This window comes from Globicephala melas, chromosome 10 (genome assembly GCF_963455315.2).
Source record: "Globicephala melas chromosome 10, mGloMel1.2, whole genome shotgun sequence".
NCBI classification, from domain to species: domain Eukaryota; kingdom Metazoa; phylum Chordata; class Mammalia; order Artiodactyla; family Delphinidae; genus Globicephala; species Globicephala melas.
In genome coordinates, this window is record NC_083323.1 from 4412644 (window position 1) to 4437654 (window position 25011).

The following is a 25011-nucleotide window of genomic DNA, read 5'->3' on the forward strand; positions in this document are numbered from 1 at the left end:
GACAGATGGAGTTCCTGGGATCCAGAGGGGTGCAGTGGCCACCTGGCTGGGGGCCAGGAGAGTCAGGGCCTGAACTCAGGTATGTCTGGCTGTAGATCCACACTCTGTACCTGCTTCCACGAGTCTGGACGCTCTCTGTGACCTTGACCCTTCCTAGCTTCTGGACTTGGACTGTCTCCTATCCCACCCTCCTCTCCTCCCTCTGAAGGTGGGGAGTCCCTTCTCTGTCCCCCTCCTCTCACTTTAATGAGCCTTATGACATTCATCAAAAGTCGTACATTCATGGGAAAAAGTGGTGTCATCTTACTATTACAAATATTAAAAGTAGGGCTTCCCTGGTGGCGCAGTGGTTGAGAGTCTGCCTGCCGATGCAGGGGACACGGGTTCGTGCCCCGGTCCGGGAGGATCCCACATGCCGCGGAGCGGCTGGGCCCGTGAGCTGTGGCCGCTGAGCCTGTGCGTCCGGAGCCTGTGCTCCGCAACGGGAGAGGCCACAGCAGTGAGAGGCCCGCGTACCGCAAAAAAAAAAAAACAAAAAAACCCACAACATATTAAAAGTAAAAACAAAGAAAAAAGAAAACATATTTCCTGTGAGGTAGAGCAGCTCCTGCCTTTCGGGCGTGTGACATGTGTAGTTGTGGTCAGTGTGTACAGCCTGAGCTTCCGCTCTTTCACCAGACGTATTACACGCATTTCCATGTACCTACTTGTCTTCATAGGCATCCTTTTAAAAGACTGACGGAGATTAGGTTTAGTACATACAGCATAATTTACCTAGATTAAATGTCAGTAATTACAGAACATTACTTTCTTTTTCTCCTTCCTTATTATTATGATTATTGTTGTTATATTATTTGCTCTCATTGATACAGAGGGAATGTCTTTCTGCAAAAGGCATTTATTTACTTTACTCCTATTTTTTCTTTTCCGTAAGATAGATTCACAGAAGCAGGAAAATGCTCACTTGCTTCTCACACAGGATAGAGTGATTTTTGTTCTCTAGCCATATATGAGAGCTCCCAGTTCAACGTACTCTTCCCAGCTTTGGCTGTCGTAACTTTTTAGCAACTTTATTGGAGTATAATTTATGTAAAATAAACTGTGTCCGTGTAAAGTAAGTAATTGGATGAGTTTTGATGGTTGTGAAAGCACCACCAGAAACAGAACGTTTTGGGGCAACTACCAGTCTGCTTTCTGTCACTGTAGTTGTACCTTTTCTGAAGCGTCATGTGAACGTGGCCTTTCAGGTGTAGCTTTTCCTATGCCTGACGTTCACTCAGCATGATGATTTTGAGATTTATCCGTAGTGCAGTGCGGATCAGTAGTTTGTTCTCATTGCCAGGAACATTGAGTGGCTACGTCATGTTTCACGTGTACCTCCTCCTGGTTTCCAGTTTGGGTTTACTAGGGACAAAGTGTCTGTGAACACTTGTATACCAGTGTCTGTGCCAGACACATGCTTCATTTCTCTTGGGCAAGTACCTGGGAATGGCTGAATCACTGGTAAATATGTGTTTAACTTTGTCGAATCTGCCAGTTTTCCTAAGTGGTATTTTTTTTTTCTTTTTGCACTCTTTTTTTTTAAAATTATTTATTCATTTATTTATTGTTTTTGGCTGCGTTGTGTCTTCGTTGCTGCGTGCAGGCTTTGTCTCGTAGCAGCGAGCGGGGGTTACTCTTCCTTGTGGTGTGTGGGCTTCTCATTGCGGTGGCTTCTCTTGTTGCAGAGCACGGGCTCTAGGCATGCGGGCTTCAATAGTTGTGGCACACGGGCTTCAGTAGTTGTGGCATGTGGACTCAGTAGTTGTGGCTCTCGGGCTCTAGAGCACAGGCTCAGTAGTTGTGGCACACGGGCTTAGTTGCTCCGCGGCATGTGGGATCTTCCCGGACCAGGGCTTGAACCCATATCCCCTGCATTGGCAGGCAGGTTCTTAACCACTGCACCACCAGAGAAGTCCTAAGTGGTACTTTTAAAATACCAAATTTGCCTTCTTAAAAATGACAACTTGGGGAATTCCCTGGTGGTCCAGTGGTTAAGACTTCATGCTTTCAGTGCCGAGGTCCCGGATTCGATCCCTGGTTGGGGAACAAAGATCCTGCAGGCTGCGGGGTGTGGCCAAAAAAAAAAAAAAAAAAAAAGGACAACTTGTTCTTTCAATGTGAATTTTCAAAAACTAGTGCGATTTATATTTTCCCACATTTTTGTTAAGTGGTTATGTTTCCTTTTTGGCAATTACCTGTTTTGGTGTTTTACACGTTTATCTATTGGGCTCTTAGGCATTTTCTTTCATAACTTGCTATGATGTGAATTCTTTATTTTTTTGGTTTGTTTATTTATTTAGGCTGCATTGGGTCTTCATTGCTGCGCGGGCTTTTCTCTAGCTGCAGCGAGCGGGGGCTACTCTTCGTTGCGGTGCGCGGGCTTCTCATTGCAGTGGCTTCTCTTGTTGTGGAGCACGGGCTCTAGGCACGCAGGCTTCAGTAGTTGTGGCACACGGGCTTCAGTAGTTGTGAGACGCAAGCTCAGTAGTTGTGGCTCGCAGGCTCTAGAGCGCAGGCTCAGTAGTTGTGGCGCGTGGGCTTAGCTGCTCCGCGGCATGTGGGATCTTCCCGGACCAGGGCTCAAACCCGTGTCCCCTGCATTGGCAGGTGGATTCTTAACCACTGTGCCACCAGAGAAGCCCCGTGAATTCTTTATTACATGGACATTAGTTATTTATTGTGAATTTCCCTCCGCTGGTTTTCATGTTCCTGTTGATTTCAGCCATGCTTCTCTTGGGCATAAGGGGAATTTTGAGTGCTCCGGGTCGGGGGCAGCTCTTGACCTTTGCGATTTCTCTTCTGGCTTTAAACTGGGTGTCCTGGGTGTGGCCGTGGTCTGCGTGTCTGTTCCGCCAGCGTCTCTGGGTGTGGTGCCCACGGCTGGTCCTGGCAATGGTTCTAGCAGGCCTCTCCCCACCTCATGGGTGAGAGAGGCAGGTGCGTGGGGTTTCCCTGAGAGAGTAGAGTTTCTTCCTACTCAATGACAATGAGTTTGTCATTGGTACTGAAGTAGTTACGCTGATGATAACATCCGTGTGGTGTCCACAGCTGACAGCGAACGTCTAGCCCCCCTGTGCCTTTCGGAGCGTGTTGGTGCTGGGTCTCCCAACCTGCACCTGCCGGGCGCACAGGGGCTGCAGGTGCTCAGAAAGGCGGGGTCGGGGTGGGCCCTGTCTGGACGCCCAGGGGTCTTCTTAGCACACGCGACAGGCCCACCTGCCTGTGGAGCCTGGGCGAGCTGAGTGAGGGGGCTGCAGCCCTTGTGTCGTGTGGTGTTTGGGGCATCTTCGGAAGATCTTTCTAAGTCAGGGCCCTTGCGACTGAAATAAAGTGGCAAGTCCATGCCCTGTGTCCTGCGTGGGGCACCCAGGCCTCAGGTGGACAGTGGCTGGGCCACGTCCCTGCTGTGGTCACCTGGACAAGTCACCCACCTCACTGAACCTGCTTCCCGTTAACTTGGGACAACCCATTATTCACACAGCGTTTATCGAGCGCCTGCTGTGTGCCTGGCTCTGCTCTGGGCACTGGAATCTGATGGTCATCCACACAAGTCCCTCCTCCTGAGCTGCTTTCATGCAGTGGGGGACAGACAGCAAACCGATATGAAACACCAGTGGTGATGATGGCAGTAAAACAAGGTGCTGTGACAGGGAAGCCCCTCGGGCCACGTTTAATGTGGTGTCCAGAGAGGCTCTCTAAAGAGGTGAGAGTCGTCTAAGCTGCAGCTGGAATGACAGGAAGGAGACGCCTGTGCAAAGGCACTGGGGCAGAGAATCGGAGGGGGAGGAGGCCAGCAGGGCTGGTGAGCAGCGCGAGGAGGGGCTGTCTTGGAGAGCTTTCTCAGAACTTTGGGTTTTACTCCGAATTCCCTGGGAAGGTTCTAAGGGGGGCAGGGAACGATCTTTAAATAAAGATCCTGTGGCTGTGGCGTGGAGGGCAGACTGTCGGATGGGAGTGGAAGGGGCAACCAGTGCATTCTAGGGGTGATGGCAGCAGCCCGGGTGGGGAGCTGGCAGTGAGGGGGACTTTCTGATGGCCATGTGGGCTGGAAGCGTACGGGGGGTGGGCTGGTTCCCTCTGAGAGGTTGTTTGGGAGTGGCCCATCGGGGTGGGGGGGCCGGCAGCCGGCCCGGGGTGACCTTCGGGCTGGGTGCCAGCAGCCCCTGTGTGAGCTGAGCCTTCGTGTTAGGAGGAAGTACTGGCAGGCAGTCTGCTTCAGACTCTTGGGACCTGCAGACTCCCTCACTAACTGGGCGGGATGAGCTGTGAAGAAAGTGATTTTTCAGCATTTAAAGCAGGGACATGGGACCCCTTGTGTGGCCCCCACTGGGCCAGGCCTGGCGGCACGTGGAATCCTAGAGAATACGGTGGCATGTACTTTGTGCCACCTCCAGCACTCCACTCCCGCATGCAAACCCTGCATCCTCCCCCAACCCCAGAACCCCTCCCTCATCGCGCTCCCGGGGTTGCCAGCTGCCTGCTAAGCGCTTTGCATTCATTATCTGGGTCCAGCATTTTCCAAGAATGTCAACGCGGGGGTCTGACAGGTCTGAGGACTTGGCGGTTTCTAACTCTGTGATCTTGGCCTCCTCTTTAACCTCTTGAGAGTCAGCTGCGTCTGTGAAACGGGGCAGTAGACATAACAGAATGCAGGCAGAGTTTAGTGAGATGATCTACGTAGCTCTACCTGGTGCTCACTCAACATGGCAAATGTGTAACAAATCGTAGCCATCTGGGTGCCCGAGGTACCACGAGGCTCCTTCTGCTTGCAGAATAAAAAGAGAGTGCCACCCGAGGGGGGCAGCGCTTGACCCTGAGTGACGCTGACGGTGAACTTGTACTTCACTGTGGCAAGTGGTGGGGACTGGAGACCTGACCCACTGCTTGTCACTTCTGTACCCTCCGCGGGACCAGGAAGCAGTCGCGTGGGCAGTCTGAGCATTTCGCCTGATCGGCCTTCTGCTGGGCTTTGGGCTGAGGGAGCTGAGAGTAAACAGAGTCACGGGAGAGTTCCTGTTTTGTTTGGAATAACACGGCCCCTTTGCCTAGTTTTGTAGGGACCTGTAGGGGCGTGAACTGGGCGTCGCCGGTCGTAAAGGTGTGGCAGGAACGTCGGGGCGGTGATGCAGAACGGTGCGACGGCGGCGACATTCCACCTGCTGCCTGCCAGCTCGCGGATGCGGCCGTCAGTCCTGCGGCCTCTCCCAGCCTTGGCCGCCAAGGCTGATGGGTGGCCTTTGTCTTAATCAGGCTCGCTGACCTGGACGCCTCACTGATGAGGCCCCTTCTGTTTCCCTCACATGGGAGCCAGGCAGGGCGTGGGAGTGGGCGGGCTGCAGACTGCCCGCGGCAGCCCTGCAGAGGGCAGAGGGCAGGAGCTGGTGTGGAGCCTGGGTCTCTGGTCATGGTGATGTAAGCAAAGGCTGGGGTTTTCTGCCTGCGGCTCAGTCTTCCAGAGCCTGATGGCCGACTCCCCGGAGGAGGGGGCATGGGCTGCAAGTCAGGGGGCCTGGCCAATCCCTGTACCGCCTGTGAGGACAAGGGAGAGCCCCGCATCAGCGGCCCCCAGGTTCCCGCCTCCAAGGTTGGGTTAGGTCAGGTCCTTCCAGGACCCAAGTGCGAGGGCTCAGTCACGGTGGTAAAGTAGTTTCTGGAGAAGAGAAGGAAACCAGGAGCAATTTAATATCTTGGGTTTCTAAGAAACAGCTCTGCAGCATATCTTGGAATTTTGTCGGATCTGTCTAGACACCCGCCTTTGTGGGTCCCACCCTGTGCCAGGCGCGGGCTCTCCATGCCCATGGTCTCAGTCTGTGTTCACCCCCAGAAACCTGGGGGTCAGAGAGGCTGTGATGCTTGCCCGCTGTCACGTGGCAAGTGCAGAGCTGGAGTGGAAACTCAGTCCTTCCTACCAGAGCCTGTGGGCTTTTTCTCCTTGTGTGGGAAAGAGTACCGTAAAGATTTATCATAAAGGAATCCTGTTTGTAATAAAAAGCAGTCAGTCAGTCTGGCATGCCGAAAGGCTCCGTGGCGCCAGGGTGAGGGCAGGGTGGACGTCCTCCCTGCTTCCTGCCTGCAGCTGAGCGTGGTTGGCAAAGGGGCAGCTGTTCCTTTAAGTCGCATTCTCCGTGGGAGCTGCGGCAGCCTGGGGTGGGGATGGGGGGAGGGAGGTGCCTGCCTGACAGATCTCCCCTCCTAAGCCCTTCCGGCTCCCAGCCAGACAGCCTGCCCATGACGTTCCCTCTGAGTCCGTCTTTCCTTCCCCACCGAAGCCGCTGATTCATCCACAGGCTGGAGTCCACTGTGCCATGGGGGGGGGTCTCGTGGCCTTGAGCCTCTTTGGGTGCCCCGTGGTGGGGTGTGAGGGAAAAGGGGGCTCTGAACATCACAGAGTCCTGGCTGCTTTCTGACCAGAAACACAGATCGGGGGCGGGGTGGGGGACAGGGCCCGGGCCCGGCCAAGGTCACGGGGCTGGGGCCAGGTTGACCCATCCTTCCTCACTCCTCTCTGGCCTCCCTGTGCAGGGTGCTTCAAGGATGACCGCATCGTCTTCTGGACTTGGATGTTCTCTACCTACTTCATGGAGAAGTGGGCCCCGCGGCAGGACGACATGCTCTTCTACGTGCGCCGGAAGCTGGCGTACGTGGGCAGCGAGGGTGCCGTCGACGGGCGGAAGGTGAGTGGCCCCTCGGGGCCCAGCCAGGTCTCCCTGGAGGTCTGCTCTTGGTGTGAGAGAGGGGCTTCCCTGCAGTCCTTGTGCGAGTCGAGAGGGGAACATGGTGTTCATTTAGCACCTGCCAGGCTTCAGGAACTGTGCAGGGATGGCCACACACGCGTCTGATGGCGGGATGCGCTGGGCTTGTGTAGATAGACGTCATTATTAATCTTCACCACGACCCTGGAAAGCAGCGATTATCATCACTGTAGTACCTTGGAGGAAACATGGACAGAGGCTGGGTGATTTGGCCAGCATCTCATAATTAGTAAATAAATGGGGGAGCAAAGATTTTGACCCCTGGCCGCGGGCAGTTGAGCCGGCTTGGTGACGATGCTGTGCCTACCAGTCCCTGAGCGCTCACCACGCACCCGACACGGTGCTGAGCTCTCTGCCTCCCGATCTCGTTGTGTCTTCCCAGCGACCCAGCAGGGCAGGGGTTATTATCCCCGCTTTACAGAAGAGGAAGCCGAGGGCTCACAGGTGGAATGAGTCGCCTCACGTGTTTCGTCCGCTAAGTTTGTGTAGAGCAGTTGATCGAACAGACTTCGCACGTTTCTCAGAAGCTTTATTTGGTGTTTTGTAAAATGTTTAAGCAGCCTGGATGCCAAACATGGAGACACGTTGCTTCCCTTTAAATACACGGAAACGGGAGGGCCGTGGAGGCAGGTCTTTGCAGCGTGCCCACCGCAGGGCCTGCAGCCCCGGGCCGGGGCTTGTTACCTGGGGCTGGTGCCTCCCCTGCCGTGTGCCTGCTCTTTGAGCCTGACGCGTGATGGGTTTTCTGCAGATGGACAGGCCTGGTACCCGCTGCAGAGGAGGCATGGTGGCTTGCAATGCCGGCGGCCGCATGGCTGGTCTGGCCGGGCTGCGTGTCATGCAGGAAGGCCCAGGGGTTGGCCGGGGTCCTCTGGTGTCCATCTGGTGTCTGCAGCAGCTGGCTGTGTGGCCGCGTTGTCACTGGGGCCAGTGGGCACTGGGACCCTGAAGTGCATCGCGTGGCGCCAACACAGTGTGGCAACTGCAGTGACCAGAATTTGGGTTTTATCCCCAGAGCCCTGGGAAACCACTGAGCCTGACAAACCAACGAAGGGGACGTGGTCAGAGTTCCATGTGGCAGGCTCTCGGGCATAGGTGGGGGAAGGGCTGGGGGGCGTCAGAGTAGAAGTGAGGAGCTGCCGTGCTGCGCCGAGCCGGGCGGAGGGAGGGGTGTCGGGGTGGGGTCAACTCCGAGGAAGGCCCAGGAAGTGGGCTTAACTAGCAGGGCTTCAGGTGATTGAATGTGGGGCGGAGGGAAGACTTGGCCTGGCAGCCCGGTCTCTGGCTTGGGCCCGGGGTGAATCTGGAGGGGACACAGGAGGAGGGCAGGTGTTGGACGGGTTGAGTCGCAGGTGCCCGTGGGACATCCAGATGGCGGTGTCTTCCAGGCAGTGGGTTTCCTGTGTGAAACTGAGCAGAGAGGTCAGGGAGGAGCTGATTTGGGACCATGGGCACCAAGATGGCATGGGAAGAGGAGGGAGCCTCGGGGGAGTAACAGAGAGGCCTAGGACAGAGCCCTGAGCCAGCCTGATGTGGGAGGGACCAGCTGGAGACGTTGAGCGACTGGCTGGAGAGGTGGGGGGCTCCAGAAGTGGGCAGGCGTGGGGATGCAGGACGAGAGGGGGACGGGCCATTGGATCTGGTGACCAGAGGCTGTGGCACAGGCCTCGCCTGCACGGCCTTGGTGCTGGGTGGGACCCGAGCCGCACTCAGTGTGGGCAGGGGGAGCCCTGGGAGGGATGGAGGGGTGGAATTTGGGGGCAGGTGTGGGTGGAGAGGTCCTGAGCTGAGCGCCTTCGGGAGCCTGGCCCAAGGTCCCCGGTCACCACACCCACCCTTCCGGTCCAGCATCGTCTCCCCCGACTGGCCTTGTAACCTAGTCCAGTCAGCTCCTCTCTAGGGCTCAGCCTCTCCTGGAAAAGGGGGCCGGGTTAAGGCCATCCCGTCGCACACAACTGGGGGGCCAGAGGTTTGGGCGATGTGACCACACGAGTCCCCTGGCAGAGGGCGGTGAGAGTCTTGGGTGCCTCGGAGCTGGCGACTCCCATGATGGGCGCGCTGTCCTCTGTCCTCGGCACAGCTCCCTCCACGGTTCGCCAGCGGGGAGACTGGAGCCAGGGCGCATCTGCCTGGGGGCAGACAGCCGGGAGGCAGCAGGGCTGTGGGCTCCGACTTCTGTCCGCCGCCTCTCCGGCCTGTTGGCATCTGCTGGGGTCCAGATTACAGATGACTTTTTTTTTTTTTTTGCAAAATCTTGGTGTTTTCTCAAAGGCAGGGAGACCAGAGGCTTCAGTAAGGACTGGGCACATCTGAGACTCTCAGCTGTGCCTTGGATTTCGGTGCCTGGAGAGGCCCCGGCTCTAGTCAGGGAGGGTTTTCTTAGCCTGACTTGGCCTTGAATTCTCCAGGCGGGCAGGCGGGAACAAGGAGAGGTCAGGTCTGCGTGTTCCCAGAGTGGCCGGGCAGGGAGGCGAAAGGAATGGGCAGACGATGGTCTCTTTCTCGCGGGGAAAGAACCCTGGACTCAGGACTGAGGAGTTTGAAGCAGGAGGCCCGGGGCCACGTGCGAGCTCTCCTGAAGGTTGGGGGCTGTTGAGGTCGGGGGGGAGCCTGAGTCCATGGGAGTGTGTGGCAGTCTAGCTGTTCACGTGCTGGAATGTTCCATCGAACACCTGCCATGAGCTCTGTACAGATGCCTCTCTCCCAGCACTGGGAGCACAAAATGACTCAGACTTGGCCCGGTCCTCGGGGAGCCCGCAGTCTGTTGGGATGGACAGACAGCGTGGCCAGTGGCACGTGGAGCCGTCGGTGCTGTGATGGTGGGAAGAGTGCGGGTGTCTGGGGACCCACAAAGAGGAGGAGGTGACACCTGGCCGGAATGTTGTAGGACAGAGAGAGGGGACGGCAGTGGACTGAGGACATTCGTGTGGAGGGACCGGCACACGCAGAGCGGGAGGGGCGTGTCAGGCGCACGTACGACGGCACCCTGCCGGGCTGGGCCATGTCACATCTGCCAGTAGTGTTTGGAAGGCAGCCGGCGGGCAGCGATGTGGGGAGATCCCGCAGGCCTGGGGGTGCGAGGTGGGCAGGGAGGGGGAGTGAGGAGACCACACAGCCGCTCCCAGGCAGCTTCTCTGCCCGCACTGCTCAAAAGAACGGAAAGGCAAGCCCCTGGCAGGCGTGCTGCGGGCCCTACCGAAGCGCCTGCGCGCTGCGGGTTCTCTGCGGCAAGCCCGGGCTGCCTCTGGCCCCCTCCTCGCCCTGCAGCCTAGCGGTACCCGGTCACCATAGCAACCCCAGGGCTGCCTGCGCTAGGCCAGTGGTGGAGGGTGGATGGGTGGACGGGCCGCCTGTAGGTGAGGTGAGGAGAGCAGCGTGGGCGGCACAGGTTGCTGGGACCCCCCCCCCCCCACCCACTGCAGGGCCTGAGGGACAACCTTGGAGGCTGAGTTCTTGGTGAACTCTGGGTCGCATAGCTAGAGAGCCCAGGAGTAAGGAGTCCATGTCTGTGTTAGCACCTGGCGGGTGCAGTGGTGAGGGAGAAGACGCCCCCGTGGGGCTGGGACTCACTTCTGCCCTGGGCCTCGCAGCTGGCTGAGGCCGAGCCCGAGGTGGAGGTGGAGGTGTACCGGCGGGATTCCAAGAAGCTGCCGGGCCTCGGAGACCCTGACATCGACTGGGAGGAGAGCGTCTGCTTGAACCTCATCCTGCAGAAGGTACAGGGGAGCCGCGGGGCAGGGCTCCAGGAGGGGGGCTGTCAGAAGGCCCTGAGGGACAGCAGACCCCTCCACACCCCCGTCCTGCGCTCTCTTCCAGCTGGACTACATGGTGACATGTGCTGTGTGCACACGAACTGATGGCGGGGACATCCACGTCCATAAGAAGAAATCCCAGGTGAGCCCTCTGGCTGCCCCGTGTTTACTTGGGAGGCAAGTCCTCCTGCTGCCTTCCCTGCCCCGAAGTGAGCGTCCGGCTCCAGAAGTCCATTCAGCCCCCGGGGGCCTATGTCCTGCTCAGGAGCGCTAAACCAGTCATCCCAGACGGCTTCTTCCCAAGTGGCAGCCTTGAGCGTGGCCTGGCTCTGGGTAGTGTGACCGCGTTGACCTGTGCCTTGGGCAGCACACTCCACCCCACTGAGTGGCTCCTGGTCTGGGTGCAGGGCCGGGGCCACACTCAGTCCTTCGCATCTCCTTTCTTTCAGCAAGTGTTCGCATCCCCCAGTAAACATCCCATGGACAGCAAAGGGGAAGAATCCAAGATCAGCTACCCCAACATCTTCTTCATGATCGACAGCTTCGAGGAGGTGGGCTTTGTCTCCCTCTAGCTCCCCCTCATCAGGGAATACGAGGGAATACGAGACGCTTTTCCCTCAGGCCTCACACGCCTTCAGAAAGGCGGTGGGCGCTGGGCTGGGGTTGCGCTCTTCCTGCTGTTTGACTCGGGGCAAGTGAGTTCACCTGGCTCAGAGCCTCCGTTTTCTCATCTGTAAAATGGGCATCAGAGTTGAAAGGTCAAAGAGCTCATGAATAATGGGAAAATGCGCCGTAAATGCCTACAGAGAGTGCTTCCCAGGCGGGAGGAATCATTGTTATGGCCCTTAAACTCTGAATCAGGGCCTCCACACCTTGGGATCCTAGGATGTCCAAGATGGCTGGGGCTCTAGAAGTCATGTGGACCAAGCTTCTATTTTAAGGTTGGGAAAACTGGGGCCCAGGCAGGTGACTCGACTGGGAAATGTGGGGTGCCCGGGACCCAGCTGCTTCCCACTTGCGACCCTGCCAGCTCCTGTCCAGCCACTCTCCCCTGTCGGGGCCCTGGCAGCGGTGCCGGTACCCACCGGAGTGGATCGGGGTCCTGGGAGGACTCAGGAAGAAGGGGGCCTGTGTTTCAGGGCTCTTCTCGATTGGATTGGTGTGTTGAGGCATCTCAGGCTCACACGGCTCATCCGTGGCAGAGCTGAGATTTGAACCTCAGTCTGTGTGACCTCAGAGCTCGGCCTGTACGCTGGCCCCCGGGAGCAGTGACTCGAGCAGGGGCGGGGTGCGGAGTCCCCTGCAGGCCACCCTGGCGGTCGGGCGGTCCATCCATCGGGCGCCTGAGCTGGTGCCTGCACGTGAGCCGTGAAGCTCGGGGCGGGTGGGCCGAGTGCCCACAGCTGGGGTGGAGGAGATCCCAGAAAGCGGGCCAGACGGTTCCCGTGGACCGTTTAACTCCCTGGCATGAGGAAGAGTGATGGGGGCAGTGTCCTTCCAGTGGCCAGGGCGGGTGCGTCCTCTTCCGGTCCCAGAGTCACCGTTATCAACCCCACCCCCTTGTAGACGCTGCCCCCGCCCCGCGGTAGCCTGTCCGCCTTCCTGTGCTGGTCTTGGTGGAGCCGCGGGGGGCCTTGAGCAAATACCCTGACATCTGTGGCTCAGCGTTCCCACCTGCAAAGTGGGAGTTCCTGAGCAGTCCGCCCTGGGCCAGTGAGAGGGTGCTGGGCTGGGAGCCGGGCTGCGGCTGGGTGGTGGCAGCTGGCAGGCGATGAACCCGTCTCTGCCTCGCGCCCCACCCCAGGTGTTCAGCGACATGACCGTGGGCGAAGGAGAGATGGTCTGTGTGGAGCTGGTGGCCAGTGACAAATCCAACACGTTCCAAGGGGTCATCTTTCAGGGCTCCATCCGCTACGAGGCGCTCAAGAAGGTGTACGACAACCGCGTGAGTGCAGGGCGGTGCAGGGCCCAGGGGCAGGCGCCCCCCAGGCCCCCTTCTGCCCTCGCCCGGCTCGGAGCTGTACCTGCCCCTCCTCGGAGCGCCGCAGCCCCCCGGAGCCCCCTTAGGCGGTTGTGTTGTGCTCTCTACAGCACGTCTCGGCCCACTCCGGCCCACTCCGGCCCCCGAGGGAAGACCCTCCTGGGATTAGCCCCTGCTAGACTGAACTGAGGGGAGAGGAGTCCAGGTGGACGGGCCGCTCTCCCGCAGCTGAGCACTGTCCTGAGGACGTCCTCTCTCTGGAGCCTGGGAGGAAGGGACAGGGGAGGTGGTCTCAGGTCCCACTGGGCTGGGGCTCTCTTCCCGGCCTGTGCTGGCCCTGTGTGGGGCATGGTCATCGGGCTGAGAGCGGCATCAGCCAGGGATCCCTAGCGCCCCGGCACTGCCCTGCCTCGTGGGCGAGCCCAGGTCAGCCGGGGCTCGGTCCCCCTGGAGGTGGGCTGGCAGTCCTCAGGGGCTGCTCGTGGCCCCAGGGAGCGGGCATCCCTACCTGCCTGACTCAGGCCCTCTCCCACCCGTCCGCAGGTGAGTGTGGCTGCCCGCATGGCACAGAAGATGTCCTTTGGCTTCTACAAGTACAACAACATGGAGTTTGTGCGCATGAAGGGGCCACAGGGCAAGGGCCACGCCGAGATGGCGGTCAGCCGTGTGTCCACTGGTGACACGTCCCCCTGCGGGACCGAAGAGGACTCCAGCCCGGCTTCGCCCATGCACGAGCGGGTAAGGGCTGCGCAGCTCGGGGAGGGGCCTCCCGTCCCTCAGATCTGCTTCCCACCGTCTCCCTGATCCTTACAGCCCCCGGTGAGGTAGGTGTCATCATCCCCAGCCTTCTGGGGAGGAGGCCGAGGTTCAGAGAGGGCAAGTGACTTGCCCAGGGTCGCACAGCAGGTTAGCGCCTGGGCCCTGAGCTGCCGCTGTGGCGGGGCTCCGTCTCCAGGGTTCTGGCGCCTGCCTCATTGGACCTGCTGGGTGAGTGTGGGCACGTGACCGGCCTTCCCGGAGGGTGAGCCAGGGGTGAGGAGGAGCCAGCCTCCCCTCCTGCCCCAGCAGCATCAGCCGGAGAGCGCAGAGACCCTGGGGTCGCCTAGCTCTTCTCTCTGCCCGGGCCACTTGTTTACAAGGTGTTGTGCACCTGAACTGCTGGGAGGCCACCAGCAGCCCGTGGGTGGGCCTGAGCTTTCGGGTCTGCAGGCCTGGGGACCCAGGCTTGCCTGATGTACTTGCCCTGTCCTAGATCACATGGCTCTCGTGTGACAGCACTGAGCCTTTGAGCCCTGCTCTTTCTAGCCACTGTCCTTCCCCAGGGGTGGGAAGCTGAGGTCAGTGGCAGCTTTATTCGCAGAGCCTCCAGGGGGCCCCAGGGCTCAGGCAGGGGAAAGTCTCCAGCCCGCTGGCTGCTTTGCCCCAGTTGGGTCTTCAGAGGGGGCAGCTCAGAGCTGGGCGTCTTGGATGAAGACAGGGTACTGGGGGCACCTCCAGGAGAGGGGCTGCTGGGGGGCTGGAATCCAGGTGCTGCTGCTTGCGTGAACTGGGACAGGTCTCTTCTCCTGAGCCTCAGTTTGCTCATCCAGAAACGGGGTGAAAACACCTGCCTCCCGAGGTGCTGGGGGCTCAGAGGAGCCGCTGAACATCAGATGGGGCCCTCGGGTCACAGCCGCTGTGGGGGCGGCGTCTGGTCTGCCTGGGAAAATGGCTCCTGAGCGTGTAAGTCACGCATCACTGCGGGCGCGCCTTAGGCGGGGGAGCGCATATGTGAAATACTTCTAATTCTGTAAAATTACGTTCACCTTGCACATCTCCAGGTAGTCAGATGGCGGTTTTCCTTCTTTGTACGTCTTTTTTTTGCTTTGAAGTTTCTGCAATGAATGTGTTTTATAAGCAGAACAGAAACAATAAATGCTCTTTTTTGTGATGATGGGTGAGAATTCCAGGCAGGGGCCTCTGTTGTCTTGGGAATAGAGGGGGTTTACAGTCGAGATAAGGAGGTTTATTCTTCTCCTTGGTCCTAAATTGCCCACTGAGGCCCTAACGAATGTGTATGTGAAACCCCTTGTGAAGACGTGGCCTGGGCTTGGGCTGGACAAACCTGGGTGCCCGTTCCAGCCACTTGTTTGCCGAGTGACCACAGATCGGTTACTAGACCTGCCCGGGCCTTGATTTTCCATCTGTCAAATGGGGGTGATGATCTTTCTCGCTCCGGGTGGCTGCGGGGGTGAAGGAGACGGTGCCTGGGAAAGTCCCTGGCCCATAGTAGCAGGGAGGCCTGGGGTCAAGGGGAGGGGCTTGCCAGGGTCACGCAGCTGTCAGTGGCAGGCCCTGACCTCCCAGGACTGCACGGGCCCCCTCCACCTCTGTGCTCACTGTCGCTTGTCCCCTCCCTTTTCCAGAGGGGTCGTTTGTAACCAGCGCATGACAAATGCAGACTCTGTGTGTATTGTGGTTTCTGGTGTTTGTTTTTTATCTTTTAAAAACCTTCCCTGGCTTGTGGGAGGACCGTCTGGAGCCCAGCGGCCGCCGGGACTCTGGTGGATGTCGGAGCCGTGACGAGGAGGCTGATGGGGCTCCCGAAGTCTCAGTCCCAGCTCGTCTTGTTCCTCAGATTCTTGTTTGCATGGGGAGGAGGGAGGAGATGGGCCACGTTCCCTCTGCCTGGAACGCCCTTCCCCCCCTTCTTCACCTAGCGAACTCCTACTCGTCCTTCAAGACCCAGCTCAAGCGGCATCTCCTCCGGGAAGCCTTTCCTGATTTCCCAGGCTGTTGATTCCTTTTGCCTCTGTGCTCCCCTGTATCCTGTGCTTCCGTTTTTCTGTCTCAACAACAACATTCGGTCTGTGGTTGTCACTTTTGGGTCTCCTGCCCCCAGCAGACTGTGAGCTCCTTGAGGGCAGGGACCACTGTCACGTGCCTGTCTGTCCTTAGTGCTGCCCTGAGTGGGTGTGGAGAATGGGTGGTGACTGGCAGTGTGGCTGGAAGAGAGGAGAGGAGGAGATGGAAGCATGGACCGCTTGGCCACTGCACGTCTATGAAAGGATGCTGGGAGAGAGGGGGGATGGGACATAGTAGCCAAAAGAAGAAATCAGGGTGAAGAGCATGGCCTTAGGGGCAGAAGACCTGGGTTGCAACCCGGTGTGGCCACCATCCTGCTGGGTGACCTCGGGCACGTCAGGGTCGCTGTCCCGCCTTAGTTTCCTCTTTGTCAGATGGGCTGATGCCGGTTCCCGTTGTGGGAGGTTGGGAAGGTTCGGTGCCGTGGCGGGTGCTTGAGCCGCATCAGCGGCCAGGCTTGCTTTGGGCTCTGACGACCCTCTGACTGGCGTTCGAGGCCCGCAGGAGGGCAGCCCGGTCCCTCCCGGGGCAGCGCTGGAGGCCAGCACCCGCTGGGCCCCAGCAGGGCGGGTGTCCTTGTCGTCCGAGGCGGGAGGTGGGTGGGCACTGGGACCCCGGGTCGGTGGGCCGCTCTGGTGACTCGCCCCTTGTTCCCAGGTGACCTCCTTCAGCACTCCCCCAACGCCCGAGCGCAACCACCGGCCCGCCTTCTTCTCCCCGTCCCTCAGGAGGAAGGTGCCCCGCAGCCGGATGGCGGAGATGAAGAAGTCTCACTCGGCCAACGACAGCGAGGAACTCTTCCGGGAGGATGACGGGGGAGGTGACGCTGCCCCTCCCCAAGCTGCTTCCTTCCCCCATCCACAGTTAGAGGGCCGGCGGTCCCGGGCGGGGATGGAGCCATGGACAGACAGACAGAGGCCCACCGAGAGGCGCCCCCAGCCCGGCGCTCTCAGCGCTCAGCGTGTGAGGCACAGCTGGCAGTCTGCACTGATTTCAGGGGTTCAGAGCCTTCCCGACATCACTGGTCTGCCTGTTCGGCCGAGCGGGTGGGGGAAACGCCTGCCGGGTGAGGGGAGCTCCGTGGTCCGCGTGCACATGCTGTCACCTCCCTCCCTGGCTTTTCTTCTCAGGTCGCTCTGGAACCCCGGGTAGGGGGGGGCATCCCTCAGGGTCTCTCCTTGTTCCGTGCGGTCCCCTCAGGGCTCACCTGCCCTCCCCGAGCCCGCGGGCCCGTCTGTCTGGCAGCCCGCTGGGCGTCTCGGCCCGGATGTCGCAGAGGCCCTGGTTCTCAGCCACTCAGTGTGCAGTGTCTCCTGGCTGGCCTGCGCCTTCCCGCTGCTGCCTCTGTGCACGTGGGCCCCGCCGTCAGCCAGCCGTGCGGCGGGGCGGCGGGTCCGTGTTCGTCAGAAGAGCAGCGGGAAGCCATCTGGAGGAGCTGGGCTGTGGCGTTGAACGGTCCTGACTGGCAGGACCCAGAGGCAGAGGGCCTGCTGGACGAGACCCTGGCCAGGGCCAGGAGACGCCGGCACCGGCCTCAACCTGCTCTTGAGTGAGCTTGGGCGAGCGCCTTCCTCACCTCGGCTTACTTCCGGACCAGCAGGAAAGCACTCGTAGCCCCCAGCCTGCCTTCCCAGGCGACCCGTAGATAGGCTGATGGTGACAGGTCATCCCAGCCTCACCCCCATGGCCTCCCAGTGACAGACAGTACCAGAGGGGAGCAGCGAAGTGACACAGTGTGGCGATGCGCCAGACCCCACAGAGGAGACTGTCCAGGACAGAGAAGGGGGTGTCAGGGAGGGCTCAGAGGGGTGGGCCCTGAGGGGTAGGATTGGGCTGGATAGGCAGGAAGGGGCGATGGGGCGCCCAGCAGAGGGTCGAGCTGGGCCAGGGAGGCGCCACCTGGAATGGGAGGTGTTCTCCCCGCCGCCTGGGCCTGACCGGCCTTCTCCCCTCCAGCCGACCTGCACAATGCCACCAACCTGCGGTCTCGGTCCCTGTCCGGCACGGGGCGCTCCCTGGTCGGGTCCTGGCTGAAGCTGAACCGAACAGACGGGAATTTCCTTCTTTATGCACATTTAACCTACGTCACTTTGCCGCTGCACCGGATTTTAACAGGTAATTTTGACTTTGTGTGGGACCTCTGGGAAAACCATGGCCCCTGAAGGTGTCCCCTTGGGCCGTGCCCTGGCGCCCACCCCGTTATAGTCGAGGGGGAGGCAGAGCTGTCACTGACGGGCCGCAGGGCAGTGCCGGGCAGCGGCTCCAGAGTCCCCGCGTGAGCCCCGTTCCCCGTGGCCTCGCCAGGCGGTGCAGCTGCTCCAAGCCCATTCGTCCCCCGTCTGCACGGAGGGTGGTCACAGCACCGCAGTCACCCGAGGGTTGGAAGAGAAAACGCCCGTGAACGACGTGGCGTGCTTCCTTCGTAAATGGAGCACTGGGGGTGTGACCGCCCGCGTCTTCCCCGCCGCCCTAGACATCCTGGAAGTACGGCAGAAGCCCATCCTGATGACCTAGCCGTGTGCGGGGCCCACGCGGAGCCTCCAGCCCTGCCCAGTCCTGGGAGTGCTGCCAAGTGCCTACCTGTCCACCGTCACTGGGGTCTTCCAGGACCACCCAGCGCCGCAGCCGGAGCCAGGCGGGACCACTCGACTCCCGGGGCCAGGGCCAGCTCCACCAACACCAGCCCAAACTGAAGTGCCTCGTTCTCCTCCCCGCTGGCTCTGCTCCTGCCCACCCACCCGGCACCCTCAGCCCGTCTCTGGAGAACCCTCTGCACCCAAAGAGGACCAGAGATGCCAAGAGGCATAAGAGAGAGCAGAGGAGCAGCCAGCATCCAGAGGGAGTCCAGCCCTGCGGACCCGATGTACGCATCCCGACAGGCGGCAGGCAGAGACCACTGGCTGGGGGCACGCAGTGTGTCAGACTGTCAGCACTTAAGGAACAGTGGTTTCAGATTTTGTGACACTGTACCGATGACCTTCAGCATCCAAGTTAGTCCCGATCGTCTGTCCTCCCTCGTTTACTCCTGGTTGTAGATGGGTTTCCACGGGGAGCGGGGAACACGGCCGTCTGATGGTTTTGCCCTGGGCTGGGAATACCTCACCCCGTGCCCGGTTCCAGACAGGCCCCCATCCTGCCAGAATGGCCTTTGCTTCCAGCCAAAGAGCATCACCAACACACACACCTCCAGCTTGGAGACAGCCACCCCATCTGCGCCTCCGCTGGCATGGCCTGCGGAATTTGGATTCTGAGGGCAGGAGAGAGTGCTTGGTAGCCGGGCAGGAGAAGGGTGGGGTCCCTGCCAAAGGGCGAGGAGGGGTCTGCGTTCTCCCAGGAAGGTTCCAGGCAGAACCTCCGTCCTCTGGGGCCAGGGGAGGGGATAGGGTGTTTCATCTTCCCTGGTTTCTTAGAGCGTATTTCCTTTGAATGGGCGTGCTGGTCCCATTTCTCAGACCAGTCACTGAGGCAAAGGGGAACTGGCTTCCATGTGGCTTGTCAGGCCCCGTCCCAGCTTGAGGGGTTTCCACCTGTGGTGACACATTGCGCTCTTCTGAGAACCGTGAGCCCCCTGGATAAGAGAAGCGTTCCCCTGCCCACGGGAATAAGCCGTCAGCTGGGTCTCTGCTGCTCTGTTTTGCTTGCGTCCTCAGGAGTGTTTGAAGGGTTCCTGGTGTACTAGGGTTAGAGAGCCTCTGGGGCAGAAGACGGAGAGGAGGAGGGGCGCGTTTTCCCGTCTGTTTCCATTCTGCGCGTTCTAAGGGTCTGCGTTGGGCTCCGGGAACCGGGGACTACTTTGGGGCTTCTCCAGATTTTGTATGCTGTTATTAAAAGCGAGCTACTGCATTTCATTCTGCCTCAGTTTGCCCACCTGTCGATGGGGCTGATACCACCTACCTCACCGCAGTCTCCAGGGTTCCGGTGCACGACCGGGTCAGGGCGAGATGGCCAGCCCTCCTGCATAGCTCAGCTCAGGTCAGGTGGCAGACCATCGGGACGCTTACCCTACCCCACACCCTGGTCACCAGGCCGGGGAGGTGAGTGGTGGGGTCGGGGCGAACGTTCTTGCGTTCTCTGACAGCGCCCGGCTCGTGCTCGGCTGCATCTCAGCTCCCCGCACAGCTTCACGTTCCAAAACTGTCTTAGCGCAGCACAGAGTCAGGTCACGCCCCAGAGTGTTGGAGCAGAGAGCGCCTCAGGGAGCCGTGAGCCTGGCCCGGTGTTCCCAGGTGCCGGGTGAGTGTTCTCTGGGGAGCCCAACTCTGCAGCCACGTCTGTGTCCGAGGCAGCTGAATTACAGCTTTTCCTTCAGGCTCCTTTTCTTCCTGGTCTTCTGGGGTCTGAAGACTGGCTCAGTTCTTGGGAGAAATGCAGTCCTAACGTATCTGCCGCGGAGGGATGAGGTCGTTTCGCACATGCGCAGTGCAGCCGCCCTCCCCGTTCTCATAGGGGAGGAGCCCGAGAAGGGTCCGCCCACACTGGAGCCAGAAATCGGCTCCTCCTCAAACGAAAGTTCTGCCTCGAAGGGTAACTGAGGGCCAGTTGCAAGGAACGCGTGAACGTGCTTTGCAGAGCTTAGACATGCGGGCCACAGTGGTCTTAGAGATCACGCCTCACTGGTAAAGCGCGTGAACTTAGGTAGCACCTAGCGTGTGCAGGCACCGTGCTAAACGTTTAGCTGCTTGTCATCACCCCCTTCTTACAGATGAGGGAGCAGCCACACACGAGAGGTTGGGACAACAGGAGCCCAACCCAGGCGTCTGGCCCCAGTCGACACTGAGCCTCGACACCGTGCTGCCCCAGGACTGATGCACGAACGTTCCGTGGAATCGACCTTTCTCAGTCTTAAATCCTCCAGAGGCTACTTCTGACACTGAATTTAAAACATGCTTAGAGGCACTTGGTAACTAGGCAGTAAGCTGTTACTCTGAGTTTTGCTTTTCTCAAAGTCACAAATGACATCAGTAACAGAGTGACAAGTGACGGGGCCAGAACTGAGGCCCCGACATCCCAGGGCGTCCTGGTGTTGACACATCTTACTTCCTGTAGGGCCATCTTTCGTTTTCTGGGAACATGCCTGTCTCTTGTATAAGGAGGGGACAGCCAACGCGCGTGAACATCTCTTAAACGGTAATTGGAATTAAAGTGCAGTTTTCCTTTGAAGAAACCTGTAACCTCTAAGCTTTTTAGGACATTAATAAGAAAGTTATCTTCTTTTTAGAATCAGACCCGTGTCTTCTCTGTTTCCATCTCCTTCAGCACCCGAAGGTTCAGGAAGTGTTTAGTCTCCATTCCGATGTCTGATGGAAGGAACTTTCAGTTGTCTGTGCAAACAGCTGAGGTTTGTTATTTCAAAAGAAGGATATTATTTTTAAGTAACAGAGAAGTAGTCAAAGAGAAGAAAGGGCAGAACATTCTAAAGCCAGTCAACTTGGAGATAGCGTGGGTTTTCTGGCGAGTCAGAGCCTTGCTAACGTTTGGGCTTCTCAAGGACTGTGAACAAATCATCAGAAATCAATTAGGTTTCTGTCAATGATAGTAACGGCAGACAGGCATGTTCCTGATGTGATTTTTTTTCCAAAGAATCTAGCTAGAATCGAACCAGGACCTATTTTTGCTGTTTTAATCACAGACAAACTAGTCAGTAGAGATTTTTGAAGAATGATGTGAAAACTATTTCTTAAAAGACATTCCAGAGGAAGTCCCTATGCAGTTGGTACATTCTAACGACTGACTTCTGAACAACATTCGACATTATTGTAATGAGGGGGTTTTAAATTGCTGGCCAAAATTCTTCAAAGAGTTACCTTGAAAATATAGATTTACCTATAAAACTGTCAACTTTTTAATGCGCCTTGGTGATAGGTTTCACTCTGATAATTCTGTTCAGTTTTCCAACGTAGCTGGAATTTAGTTACAAAACCAAGTGTCTTTTGCCAGTACATTGATTATTCCTGTGCAGGCTTTCTCTCTTCTGTGTATCAGACAGCAGAATTACTTCCCTTCAAAAAGATAACCGCCCTAATGGGACACAGACTCCGACAGGGATGTGATGCTGGCCGACATCGGGCCCTGGACCTGGAGTGGAAGTAGCCTCTGGAGGCGTTAGCAGTCCCCCGGGAGTCGGGTGATGGGTGCACCGGGGCTTCTTACCTTTGTTCCTGTTCACTGACAGACGTGATCCTCAGCGGAGAAGGAATCCTGCAGCCCTTCGTCTAAGCCCCGGGAACAGACAGCCCTGGACAACTCGCGGGACACCGCACAGAAGCCAAATCACTTGAACACCGAGTGGCCTGGGGCTGGGTTCAGAGTCCACAGCGGGTAGAGCCTCAGAAGCAGAGGCAGCCAGCCGCGTGGAGCCGTTGGTGTGTAGTTTTCTACTCTTCCCAGGGCAGGCGGGCATCTTCGTGGCTGCGGTTCCAGCCCTGAGCTCAGTAGATGAAAACCAACAGCGACGCTCCAATGCTGCTGAGCGGCTGCCAGTGTCGTCTTTAGTCCCCACTTCCTAGAAGGTTGGACGATTTAGGTGTAAATAGCAATCTTTTATGGTCTCCAAACGAGTTCTGTGTGTGAGAATATGTAAACCTACGAAGAAAACCTGTTGAGATTTTTCACTACTTTGAGGCCTAACTAAAATGATTTCTACAAAATATATTTTAGCAGAAACACCAGGACGGCATACATTGGCTATATTAGGATCTAGCTGGCAGTGCTGTTTCCATAAGCTCCGTCAACAGCTTCTGGATTAACCATCTTCCACATACAACAGAAATAATTTCTAAGCAGTTGTTTGTGTTCGGCTGCTAGCTGGGCTTTATGATTTTGCATTTCTTTTGAAAGTTGATTTGCATGTTGGGTATTATTTATTTCTTCTCTGATGAATCTGTACCTGTTTTTTTCTCCAGTGGGTGTTTCAGATTACAGATATTACAGCAGTGTGCTAATTTACTGATTGAACCTTAATTTCCCCCCCGAGGTGTCTTAAACTTCCTTTGGAGCTTTCACACCCTGGCTCTGGCAGGCCCGGGCGTCAGCGAGGGGTCTGGAAGCCAGCAGCTACAGTTTGGTCAGACGCTGTATTTGCAAAATGAAACCAGAGATTGTTTCAGGGTCAGCTCTCTCAGCCCCTGTGAAGTCAGTTATAAAATTCCCAAGCCTTTGCCAGAGAACCTCTGCAAAGGCCCTGGGAGAAGTGGGAAAGTGACTAGAATAAAAGGAGTCCCAAGTTCCTGTTCTGGCAGGCTTCGCATGAGCTACTGGTCTTCTGGAAGGTGGCTTTGGACCGTGGCTGGCTGTTGCCTCCCAGCCCCGGTTCATCGGGTTGACACCGAGGATGCTCACAGCCCCTCAGGCTGACTCTGCCAGAGCCTCCTACTCCGGTTCCTGCAGGTGGAAGCACTGCTCAGGCAGTGGGCTTTTTCTTTCTGTGGTCAGGTGCACTCTTACGTCATAGGGTGATGGGCACAAGTAAGGCCTAAGACACTGTAGAAGGTTATAGAAAATGACAACAAAAAGGGGGGCAGTCTGCGAGGGACACTTCCACAAATCTAGAAATAGAGTAAAGGTCATCACAGCACATCTCTCTCAGAAACACCGGAGCCAGGATTCTCTGAACTGGCGTCACCAAGGGTGGCCTGTCCTTCGGAAGGCGTACAGACAGCACCTAGAAAGGAGGCAGTTTAGTAGGTGAAAAAGGTGACTTCCTTCTCACCCACATCAGCCCCCTTGTTGTTAATAGTGAGGAGGTCCTTTTAAGACAGTCACCTGATTAGTAGAGGTGGGGAGACAGTCTGTACCCTGGAAGCTATACCTGCAGTAACTGCATTCCTGTTCACTGCTTACTCTTGAGGGCTATGCTGCTGTTTGCGTTTTTATTCTGACCTAGATGCACTTCTAGGAACTACTGTCATGCCCTGGCTTAGGAAAAACATGTTGACTGGAAGGGAAGACCTTTGGGAATTTTATACCGGCAGAAGGGGTAAGTGTAAAGTAACTGACTCCAGACAATAACACGGTTCACTGTATATATACGTGTTGGATGTGTAAACATGCTGTACTTCGTGCTCGATTGTTAAAATGACAGAACAGCTGGAAAATTTATATGAGGAAGGAAAAATATTTGTTCTGGGGATGATTAAACAAAAGATGTCTTTGCTTTTGCCCACAGCAACATTAAATTCCCTCCTGACTTGGCCTCCACGTAAGCCAACAGGCTTATTAACAAGATACTTCCTTCCTATTTGTGGGTTAAGGGTCTTTCATCCTGGAACCTGACTTTAATAAAACAATTAGACTGCTCAGTTTGAAATACCATGGTTTTTAGTAAACTTTAGTGATTATAATTTAAATAAACAATTTTGTTTAAAGGATTTTAGCCAATTTCAGAAACCAGTGAAGCACAGTCCTTCAATGGGCACATACATACCTTCAGGTCACACTGGAGGGAGCCCGCGTGGCTCTGTCCCCTCGACAAGCTGCACCTCCTTAGGGTTTTGTGAACTGTAGAGTAGAATCACCACCCACCTTCCCAGATGCAGTGAAGCTGGAGACACGTACAAAGGCTGGCATAGTTCCTGGCAACTGTGATAATCAGTTTCCTCCTGAAATATGTGCCCAAAGGGTGTTTCATAGATTATCTTTAAACAAGTCATAAGAGAGCACAGATGTAGCCCAGTTGTGCTCAAATTTGACTTGTGTCAGAAACACCTGTTAAAACCCAGACGGCTGGTGATGAAATATTCTGGAATTAGATGGTGGTGATGGTTGCACAACTCTGAATCTAGTAAAAACAGCTGAACTGTGCACGTTAAAAGGGTGAATTCTATAGTATGTGAATTATACCTCAATAAAAACCAGAACACATGCCTGGGCCCCTGCCCGAGGATCTGGCTGGGTGGGTGTAGGGTGGGGCCCCAGAGCTGGCATCTCTAACAGGTCCCTGGGTGTTGCCGCTGCCGCCCCCACGGACCACACTGCAGACCCACTGCTCCAGCCCGGCCATTCAGCGCAGTGGAGATGCACTCCTCTACACAGTACCTACCCGCTTAGTGTCTTCAGCAGTTTCCGTCAGATGTTGTCAGTTCAAGAAAAATATTTTGATGGGTAACTCAGTCTTTATAATATTTTCTTTACCAGGAGACACCTCTTAAAAACCAGCTGAGTGCTGAATAACTCAGAAACGTTTTAAAGATATGAACCTTATTCTAAAACTTTCAAAGGTATATTACAATGTAATCTGTTAATGCCTTAAGAGTGATTTTCTAAATCACCAAAAACTTAAAGTAACATAAACTTAAAATACATTTCTTCCTTCATTTTGATCCTTAGTTTTTAAATGTCCTCCTGGACACAGATCCCAACTCCACTTGTGGGAGAAACCTCGCCTGCCTCAACTCCAGTTTCTTTGGAAAGCCCACCCAGGAGCCCCTGTCTGGAAGGTTTGCTGCAAGCACTGAACAGAGAATATATACAAAGCCCCTAGTGCAATGCTTTGCACATTATCCAACGTAAGATCTGTTATTCCCGTTCTAGTTTGTAAACACGTGAATCCGACAAATTCCTGAATGGCCTGGAATTGGTCTCATCTGGCCCAAGGGCGCTGATGATAAAAGGGTCCGGGTCTCTCCTCACCTCTTCTAGGCGC

The 25011-nt window shown here is 56.9% G+C and overlaps 1 protein-coding gene across 4 annotated transcripts in view; it reads left to right on the top strand.

The window, feature by feature from the left end:
- KIAA0930 (KIAA0930 ortholog) overlaps positions 1-23737 on the top strand; it is a 44554-nt gene extending 20817 nt beyond the window's left edge. Inside the window, exons 2-11 of one of the 4 annotated variants that reach the window (XR_009565385.1) lie at positions 6565-6716; positions 10385-10510; positions 10611-10688; positions 10996-11097; positions 12351-12491; positions 13071-13265; positions 16029-16191; positions 17328-17486; positions 17845-18361; positions 20074-23737. Coding sequence is in view for 2 of the 4 variants with exons in the window: in XM_060305753.1 (XP_060161736.1) it covers positions 6565-6716; positions 10385-10510; positions 10611-10688; positions 10996-11097; positions 12351-12491; positions 13071-13265; positions 16029-16191; positions 17328-17486; positions 21544-21587 (1160 nt within the window). In the remaining 2 variants the exon portion in view is untranslated. Of the gene's footprint in view, positions 1-6564; positions 6717-10384; positions 10511-10610; positions 10689-10995; positions 11098-12350; positions 12492-13070; positions 13266-16028; positions 16192-17327; positions 17487-17844 lie in introns of all 4 variants that reach the window. The other 3 variants (XR_009565386.1, XM_060305752.1, XM_060305753.1) reach the window with 3 other exon arrangements.
- The last annotated feature ends 1274 nt before the right edge of the window (positions 23738-25011 follow it).